The 10,090-nt window shown below is 41.0% G+C and overlaps 2 protein-coding genes across 2 annotated transcripts in view; both read left to right on the forward strand.

Moving 5' to 3' along the window:
* Positions 1–192: 192 nt before the first annotated feature.
* On the forward strand, positions 193–7,248 carry LOC139543033 (peptidyl-prolyl cis-trans isomerase FKBP1A-like). Its single transcript, XM_071349138.1, has 5 exons — positions 193–343; positions 524–571; positions 3,663–3,775; positions 5,567–5,712; positions 5,841–7,248. The coding sequence occupies exons 1-4, from the start codon at positions 307–309 to the stop codon at positions 5,693–5,695; spliced, it is 327 nt and encodes a 108-aa protein (XP_071205239.1). The 5' UTR covers positions 193–306; the 3' UTR covers positions 5,696–5,712; positions 5,841–7,248.
* Positions 7,249–8,434: 1,186 nt separating this feature from the next.
* The window catches only part of LOC139543032 (syntenin-1-like), a 35,831-nt gene continuing 34,175 nt past the window's right edge, over positions 8,435–10,090 (forward strand). Inside the window, exon 1 of the mRNA XM_071349137.1 lies at positions 8,435–8,590. The gene's annotated coding sequence lies outside the window, so the exon portion shown is untranslated. The remainder of the gene's footprint in view (positions 8,591–10,090) is intronic.

Consider the following 10,090-nt stretch of genomic DNA (forward strand, 5'->3'; position numbering starts at 1 on the left):
CAGATCAAATATATTAAAATAAATAAATGGGGAAGGTAAATCTAACATCCAACAGAAGAAGAAACACAAAGGGATCGTTTAATGGTGCGTGCATTGTTATTACATTGTTATTATTTATGAACAGAATAAAATAAAAAATCGCGCTCAAAATGTGACAAACACTCCCACTTTTTCCCCCCGGTTTAACCGCTACATTCACATCACGTGGTAGACGCCGCTGCACGGAGACAGACGACAACAGCCGCTGAAATAGCAGATTGAAGGAAGATAGTCTCTTGGTAGGGTGGAGGGATATTAACGAAGGAAATGGGAGTAGAAATTGAGACAATAACCCCGGGCGATGGTAAAATATTTTTATGCATATCTTTAGCTCAAGATTTCTGATGGATATCCGTTAATTCATTTAAATTTACATACAAAAAATGCAGCTTCTCATAGTCTTCTCATGCCGTTATCCTGTTTTAGCGTCGCATCGTCTTTTCATGCCCGTTATCCTGTTTTTCGGTGTCTTTTTCTCCCACAGGAAGGACCTTCCCTAAAAAAGGACAGACGTGTGTGGTGCATTATGTTGGTGAGTTTGGGAGATTAATTTCCAGTGTCTGTCTGTATGCAAGCACCAATGCAAATTCCCCCCAAATCTCAGAATAATTCATATTTTTGATAGGCCACAACCTTGGCGATTGGGTGCATTTTTGTTTCATTAGTAATATTTTCATTCGGATGCAATTGCAAATACATATTTAGCTCTGGCCACACAACAATGTGTTGCTTTACATCTTTCTGTACAAGGGAGGCAGGGGGCTTCTTAGTATTGGAATGCGGTTATTACTACGTTGTAAAATTGAGGAACATTGTAACATCGCGTGCGAAGTCAAGACTACAATGTTGCCGCCGGTCACTTCATAGGTGATTATAGTAGGGTAATATAACATGCAGGTAGGTGTCTGTCTTGAGCGTTCAGACGTCGGCAGCTGCAGGGTTCAATCCGAGGTCGAGCCAGACGAGACAGCGAGGGGTTTAAACCCGGTCTGATACCCTGCCTTTGAAGTTGAGGGGATTGGTGACGTTGGATAGAACTGACTATTGCTGTCTGATGTCTGTTAAGGATTTTTTTCCTTTCGTTGTAATTGTTTACTAATGAGTTAGTTGCAGGGGTTGGTATATTTTAAAATTTTCTCCATGTTCTCATACGATTTAGACTTCAATTGTCAGCTATCTAGTTGTAGGATAGCTGCTATTGTAGTCCTAACACCGTTATTGGATTATCATGTAATTTTTATTATACTCGGATTCATGCATACACAAAATATTTAAGCCACTGGCAAGATCCTACATGTTTTACTATGTTTGCTATAGCAACAGTATTTTTTTCTCTCCACTTTTTGATTTCCTGTCAGAAAATGATATTTTCCTGTTGTTCATGTGTGAACTGAACTGTACCCTCATGCAATAGCGGGTGCTTGGGTAAAATCAGTGGGGAAGCCAAGCCAGTAAAAAAGCCATACTACAACCTATGTTGTGATAATTGTGTTGTTTGCTCTATAACCCGTTAGTTCATACACCACCCTGATATGCAATATGGCCGAGACAACAAAAAAGACAACAGTCACACAGTGGGCGGAATAAATTCAACTACACATATACTTATTTAATCACAAAACCAGAAAGCAACATCTGTCCGGTGTCCACAAAAAAAAAATATTGCATGTAACAAATAGTTAAATGACCTACAGCATGGTCCATCAAGTTAATGTTTTCTACAGTTTACTAAACAACTGCTGGGTTTAGATCCACGTAGTTACCGCAAGTCAGTACGAAGATAACAGGAACACTGCCTCCCTTATTCCTGCACCATTTACACTTCAACATTAAAACGTCATCAAATCAACTAGGCTATAATACAGTGGAAACAAACTGAAAGATACCAAAAACTATTTAGTCCAATCAATGTTGCTAATTATCATGTGACTGTCATGGTACAGCTTGGTACAGCTTTCTCTCTCTGTGTGTGTGTGCATGGTACAGCATGCATGGTACAGCTTTCTCTCTCTCTCTCTCTGTGTGTGTGTGTGTGTGCATGTAAGTAAAAAAAAGTTGACTCACCATACTTGTAGACTAGTTGAATGACAATGTCATTCTCCTCTCTTTCATGTTGGCAAAACATTCTATGGCTTTGTCATACAGTACACTTTTAGTTTTTGTTGTCATAGGCTACCTAGCTAAAATACTTGCTAGCCTAACTTCCTTGCATGGGCAATAATGAACCAGCTAAGTTAGCTAGCTAGTTAACGTGAGCCTACTAGGCTACATAGTTCATTTCAATCATCTCAGGCCAGTGGCTCAATATATGAATTTATGGTTAGATCAGAATCACCATCATAATCATTTGCCTGAGTCCAAATCTCCATCCATGACTTAGGAAAGGGCTGATTTAGCAAGCTAGCTACTACAGCAACACAAGCAGACCAGGAATGGACAAGTTTTTCTGACAGTGTTTTGCTTTGGATGCGATTTGATTGGTGTAAAGCCAAATCCAAACTGGCCTCTTTTTGGGGGACATTTTGCTGCGCCAGGACAACCGACCGTTGAGCTCAGCTTTTTTTATGTATTAACGGAGGCGAAATGCTTGCTGGCATCAATCAATCAAATGCTATGACGGCAACATGTCTGGACTCTTTTGGTCCAGACAGCAACAGATACATGGGCAACAAATACTGAGACAGAGGGGCGCTGTTTCCCTCGCTCTGATGATTTCTCCGGTGAGATTCAGCCATTTGTCAATTTAAGGGAAATTATAAAAACACAGAGAGATGAAAGAATAAATTATTTTATACCATTTCTTTTTTTATTGGTAAATATTTTGGGGAAGCCTGGCTTCCATTGGCATCAATCATTACACTCCACTGCCCTCATGTAATGATAAGTCAGTCTCCTATAATCTGCTCCCTGACGGGACATTTTTGAGACTTTCAACAACAATAACGTTCAACGTCAAATATATACAACTGAAAAAGTTTTTGCATTATAAATTCCATCCCTAATAGATCATTATATTGGCCTACGCAGAGAGAGGGAGAGAGAAAATGTAAAAATCTGGCCACCCAACCTTGCCACGTCTGGGATTACTATCTATATCTTGCCCCCTGATGTGCCCGACAGCAGTGGACACCAGAGATTAGCCCCCTCCTGGCCTGATTAGTGGTAATAACAACAGAACACAATGAATGCCTCCTCGGGATGGATTGCCGAGTGCGGACGCCCTGTTATGGCCACATTTTCCTGTCACTTTGCTGCCCACCCCCAGAGACAGCTGCAGGGGCTATTTCTGCTATCCGTGGAATCCCTTCATTTGCATTCAGGGAGATAGTTTTACACTAGCTCAGAAGATATATTGTTAATACTTCGTTAACTGGCGATTTTGTCCCTTGTGTGTTGCATAACAGTAGATATGGAAGTAGACCTACAAGAGCCACAGGATGTACGTCTTTCATCTTAAGTGTTCGTCTGTCTGCTGGAACTCAAGTTAGTTTGGGTTTTAGTACAGGAATTGCACCCCCAGTCCAGTTCTGAAATGATTGCCTTGAAACGTAACAGACATGCCACCATCTCTGTTACAGATTGTCAAAATAAATCCTCTCTGCCTCTCATTTCCTCCTCCTCAGGCTCCCTGACGGATGGACGCAAGTTTGACTCCTCCCGTGACAGGGACAAGCCCTTCAGGTTTAAAATAGGAAAACAGGAAGTGATCCGTGGCTGGGAAGAGGGAGTCGTGCAGGTAGGTGTACTGTGCAGACATCTCTGGTGTCTGTCTGCCCCTACTTCTAGGAAGTACAGGAGAAGGGTTTTCCAATGAAATGACCACGTCCTTGTAACGGAGAGGTTGCCATTTGGCCAAAGCACAGAATGTCCCATCGGTGTATTTCTTTGCTGTGCATGAACCCTCGGTCAAGATTATCCAGAGCAAAAACATTTATATTACTTGATGAATTAAACTGTTCCAGGTACAGCCATACCTTCTCTATCAGTAGGAAGATAATGGCCTTCATACATATTATTTCTCTGAACATATGACATGCTTTGTGTGGGCTATACAAGATGGTTTGAAGTATTTGCATAAACCTTTACATTAGTTTCACTGTTACTGGGGCACTACACACAGTCTGTTTGTTCTACAGCCCTGTGATGTGTAGCTGCAGCAGATTGAAAGGGAAATGTGTGCAACAGGAGAGAGAGACTGAGGCATTGTGCACTTCAAAGCAGTTCGCTGGGCTTTTGCCAGGAGGTTGATTACATAATATTCTTATCAAGGGCGACAGATGCAGTGAAGAGACGTGCCCGTATTAGTCTTTGTTGTGTTGGCTAGGCATTCTCCCAGCCAATGGCAGTTCTCCACAAGAGCCCTCAGCGTTTTCATCAGAGGCTCCACACTTACAGCATGACAAACCGCTCCCCCAATTACACACACACACACAGTAAGCGTCTGGTCTGGGGTCAATTGCTGCTTAAGTACAACCAAAAAGTGATGCATAAATGAACACAATTTGAACAAAAAAGTTGTCAACAGTATCATAAAATGAATGCTTATTTTCCGAAATAAAGCATAGACGTTCCTCTATAGCTTATCTCAGTGTGGCTGTGCTTGACCTATGTCCCCCCCACTTCCTCTATAGCTTATCTCAGTGTGGCTGTGCTTGACCTATGTCCCCCTCACTTCCTCTATAGCTTATCTCAGTGTGGCTGTGCTTGACCTATGTCCCCCCCACCTCCTCTATAGCTTATCTCAGTGTGGCTGTGCTTGACCTATGTCCCCCCCACCTCCTCTATAGCTTATCTCAGTGTGGCTGTGCTTGACCTATGTCCCCCCCAATTCCTCTATAGCTTATCTCAGTGTGGCTGTGCTTGACCTATGTCCCCCCCCACTTCCTCTATAGCTTATCTCAGTGTGGCTGTGCTTGACCTATGTCCCCCCCAATTCCTCTATAGCTTATCTCAGTGTGGCTGTGCTTGACCTATGTCCCCCCCACTTCCTCTATAGCTTATCTCAGTGTGGCTGTGCTTGACCTATGTCCCCCCCCACTTCCTCTATAGCTTATCTCAGTGTGGCGGTGCTTGACCTATGTCCCCCCCACTTCCTCTATAGCTTATCTCAGTGTGGCTGTGCTTGACCTATGTCCCCCCCACTTCCTCTATAGCTTATCTCAGTGTGGCTGTGCTTGACCTATGTCCCCCTCACTTCCTCTATAGCTTATCTCAGTGTGGCTGTGCTTGACCTATGTCCCCCTCACTTCCTCTATAGCTTATCTCAGTGTGGCTGTGCTTGACCTATGTCCCCCCCCACTTCCTCTATAGCTTATCTCAGTGTGGCTGTGCTTGACCTATGTCCCCCCCCCCCACACTTCCTCTATAGCTTATCTCAGTGTGGCTGTGCTTGACCTATGCCCCCCCCCCCACTTCCTCTATAGCTTATCTCAGTGTGGCTGTGCTTGACCTATGTCCCCCCCACTTCCTCTATAGCTTATCTCAGTGTGGCTGTGCTTGACCTATGACCCCCCCCACTTCTTTGCAGATGAGTGTCGGTCAGAGAGCCAAGCTGACCTGCTCGCCTGACTTTGCCTACGGGGCAAAGGGCCACCCGGGGATCATTCCACCCAACGCCACCCTCATCTTTGATGTTGAGCTACTGAGCCTTGAATGAAGATTTTTTTTTTTTTTGTAAGTACTTTTTGAAGATTTTCTAAGTGTTTTGTTATTATCCGTACTTTAAATAATAGCACAAATGCATCTACAAGTATATGGATTCAATATAATCCCTTTGTCCTCTTCCTCCTCTGTCTTTGCAGGTTTCTACCTAGGAAACATGTAGAAAAGCTAGGAGAGTCTGCACTTGATTCTATAAGAGACCTGAGTCTATAGTTCCACCACTTTGGTCACTATTTTATCCATATATACAAAATCTGCGTTATCAATGACTCTGTTATTTAGTTTTTCTTTAAAAACCTATGGGCCATAACCTTAAAACCTTACAAACCTTGATGTTTTTAAATCTTGAATTTTGAATTGTGCTTTACTTTGTTTTGTGAAATGATTGGTTGTGCATGGTTATATGAGTAACACAAAATACCAATGAAATATTAGCAGCGACATTCATCTCTTTTCAAGAGTACCTATCAGTAACATAGTGGGCTGATGCTTGACGTGAATCCTACCTGAGGAACAAAACTAAGAGAATATGAAAAGTACATGTTTGCATCCATACCTCTCCCAGATGAAAGTAGAACCAATATGAATTGATTTTATAGTTGTAGGGCTTAGTGTAATGTTGAGAGGCATAAGTGTAGTAAAATCTTGAGTCATGGGATGTCTTAATGGTATAAAACAGGAACATTGTTTGATATGTTATTTACCCAGACTAAATAGTGATGTTTCCTTTCATTTTGATTGTTAACTTTATTAGGCGCTAGTGAGCATTCTGCGCAGAGGAACTAGTACAGAAGAGAATTGTTGTATCATATTGTGTGTTTCTCATTTACGAGACATACGACCAACCAACTAGCCGGTTCTGCATGTCATACTAATGATATCCTGATCTCTATACGTGTCAAAGCTTTTTGCATTTCAATATTTTTTGTTGTGGCTTATGTTTCTTTCCAAGTCAAATCTTTAACCCTGTTGAAAACCATAAACGTGTTATTAACAGTGATGGGAACCATATAGTATACGTACATTAATTGGAGTAGTGATGATGCTTTAGAAGTGAAATGCCTGAAATTATTGAAAAGGGGGTTGAGGAATCGATTCAGTTGTGACCTCCCCCACCTTATTTTGTCTCACAACTTGACATTATATCTTTTTCAGATGCCATCTTTCTAAAATATGTGTATGCGACCAATACAATTTGACTTGATACCTAAGAATGACTTCTACTTTACCTGTAATTTAATGGTAAATATTTTTTTGTCAGCGTCATTAGACTGACACCACACTACCTAAATAAAAATGCTGTGTTGTGGTAGTCTTGTGACAGAGACATCCATGTTTTGTATCACATTTAAAAGTCTGTTGAAATAGAGTTAAATCTAATGCAGATAGAACATGTTCAGATGCTGGCCATCATTGCTCTTGATGTTACAGCTGTCTAGGCGCATGGCACAAATGCAGTCCTATGTACTGTCTATTTGTGTGCTGAGTTACATACGCAGGCACAACCAATAAATGTTTTTGCAGTTGCAATAAAGTGCTCTCTACCTGCTTTGTGGAAAGTCTTTTTTTTTTTTTCAATTACTGGAATATCTGGCATTAATGAGGTTGGGGGTATTAAATAATGATTTTTTGTTGAAATTTTGCGTTGTAATTTCAGAAAATGTACATATATCTGCAGTAATAGTAGAATGATAGTGTTTCACAGTATTATTTACCCTCCAGTGTTGTGATTGGCTGTGATATTCGCCTATTGCCTTCGCCCCCCGGAGCAGCCTCTGTGGTCGAAATGGGAAAGCTGCTTTGTGTCTGTGTTATCTAGTGGAAATCGCTCTTTTCGTGGTTGCTAAAATAATACACTGTTCGCTCAAAAACGAGCACTGAATAATCGTGTAGGGGATCCTTGTACCATCTAAATCCCTGTGAAATGTATTTTCAATAGTATATATTTTTTGTTTTTACAGCTGTTTGAAACCGGTGGACCAAAACCGAAACTAAAAGGCTCACGCCTTGATCACACCTAGTGTTTTGAATATTGGTACACCAGAAGTACTGTAAATAAATGTCCAATGGAACGCGTTGCAGGGCAGTTGCTGTCTACATGTGTGATGGATTTATCGAACGTATGAATCAAACTGTATGTCTATACGGCTTGACATAAATGGTAGCAGAAGGAGAATGTTTAACTTTTGTTGCACACATATCCAGATGATACGAGGCGCCAAGCCCGTGTCTCTGCCATGTTGCGGATGAGGGGAGATTTGTTTTTTAATACAGCCTAGTTAGTGCTGTTACAATTCACCTAGCTTCAACATAGGGAAGAAATGCTGAGACATTCTAGGTGTAGTGACACCTTTTAAGTATCAAGGTGTTCCAATTAGTGACTGCTTTGCTATAGAAACCGAAGTTGTATCTGGGGATTGGAATAGGTAGGTTTCATGGATCATCGTTCATATTCATATAGATTATAATATATATGAGCCATCACCCACAGCAAGACGTAGAAGAGTGGCAAAATTGCTCCACTGTAGTAGTAGCATTATGCCCCATTTTCCACTGATGAACAGTTGCTGAACTAACTAAATTCACAGATTGTCTATAACCACCTCATATCGCACAATTTCAAGTACTTGCAAAAATCTTGAAAATTAGATATTCATTACCATAGCTACATTCATTATGTATGCCTTGAGACAACAACAGCAGCTGATAGGCGGTCATTGGCTATGTCACCACTGTCATTGATTTAGGTTTTCTAGACCAGGAAATTAGCGGTGACTCAGAATATCACTTCTCAACAGCAGTGGTGTCGTCCGAAGCACGAAGCAGAAAAAGAGTATCCTAACTATACTCGGAGGTTTTTCCTGAGATATTCACAATCAAAACTTTTAAGGTGAGTTTACATTATGTCCAACCACACTTCCCGTTAGCTAGCGTAGCTCTCCTGGTTAGCTAAGTACTGTTAGCTTGCTAGCACATTTATCGAAGCAAGGTGGTGGTTGAACATAAGTAAGTAATGTATTCACCAGCGACGTGTTAGTCGAGATTGGAAGAATAAATAAAGAGTACATCTTGTCTTGATACATTTAGCTAACTAGGTAGCTAGTTAACCTAGGTATCTCATCGTTTAGCCACAACTTCTTGTTGTTAGCTAGCTACAGTTAGCCGATGAAATTCTATAGCTAGTTTAGCTAGCATATATAGCTAACTAGCCAAGTTAGCTAGCGAGATGCACTGCCTTCCACATGGTTGTCTTTTATCATATGGTGTCACAGTGAGGCTATTGAAGTTAGCCTGGCCAGGTAAGTACAGTTAACCGGCTAGCAAACTAGATATTCAGCTACATACCTAGCTAACGTTAACTATATTTGTTTACAACTGTTAACTCTCAATGTTTTGAAACCTCTGACTCATGACATCATGGGATTTCTTGACACATGCTACAAAATTTCAAATGTCACACATAGAGAGATGTGCGCTGTATAGAACCCCCCCAAACAATTGGCCAGCTGTAGACAGTCTTAGCAAAATGTGTGATGTCTTATTAAGTATGAGCTGTATGGAACGTTTTATATGTATTTTTTATTTAACTAGGCAACTAGGTTAATGTTTGGGAGAATATCAACCTGATTTAGAATCAAAAAGTGACCTAGGTCAATCTAAACACTGATCAGCTCAGACAGCACTGAAACAGATTCATTAATATGGATGTCAATGGTTTAGTTCAGTGTAGCTTCGTCCTGAAAATAGCCATTTTTAAATGACCATTTATATACAATTAAAATAAATAACTTTTAATGTTGCAAATGGGTAGCAATCTGTAAAATTTAAGTCAACATTTTTACTATAAATGGTCATTTTAAATGGCTAGTTGAGGGATGAAGGAAACTTCAGTACTGTAGGACTGCACAGAAGAACATTCTGAATGGGGTAGCTAGGCATATATTTTAAACAACTTGGTATACACTGGTTGAAAACAAAGAGGAAGGTGAGTGGACATAACATGTCATTAGTTATAATAGTGGACCTTATGATCATTGTCGTCGTCTCCCCCCCTCCCTCCTCTGGCCGTGCATTGCTTACCACAGCCACCTTTCTCCACCATGTCAGTAGACCAGAATACGTTGCCAAGGGGATAACATTCTTTGTGTATCCAATTCGTTTTAAGCTCAAGGAAGTGCTGAAGTTTGCCCCTTCTGTAGCATTTGCTGGACATGACTGCGTAGACAAACACCACACTATTTCCTACAGAGCGACTGAAATTGCTTCACTCTGTATTCTTGTCAGAAGCACATTGTGCACGACACAATTCTTGTGTCCCTATTTGATTAATTTAGTTAGCCTATTCTTGCTAAGGAATCTCCCCCCCCCCCCCCCATCTCAGTACTACAAA

Source organism: Salvelinus alpinus, chromosome 17 (genome assembly GCF_045679555.1).
Source record: "Salvelinus alpinus chromosome 17, SLU_Salpinus.1, whole genome shotgun sequence".
In the NCBI taxonomy this organism is placed as follows: Eukaryota; Metazoa; Chordata; class Actinopteri; order Salmoniformes; family Salmonidae; genus Salvelinus; species Salvelinus alpinus.

Excerpts from the sequence above, each read along its gene's own strand:
- LOC139543033 (XM_071349138.1), top strand. The coding sequence starts at position 307 with ATGGGAGTAGAAATTGAGACAATAACCCCGGGCGATG. Across the intron at positions 344-523 it reads GACAATAACCCCGGGCGATG|GAAGGACCTTCCCTAAAAAA; the intron begins GTAAAATATTTT and ends TTTCTCCCACAG. Across the intron at positions 3,776-5,566 it reads GGGAAGAGGGAGTCGTGCAG|ATGAGTGTCGGTCAGAGAGC; the intron begins GTAGGTGTACTG and ends ACTTCTTTGCAG.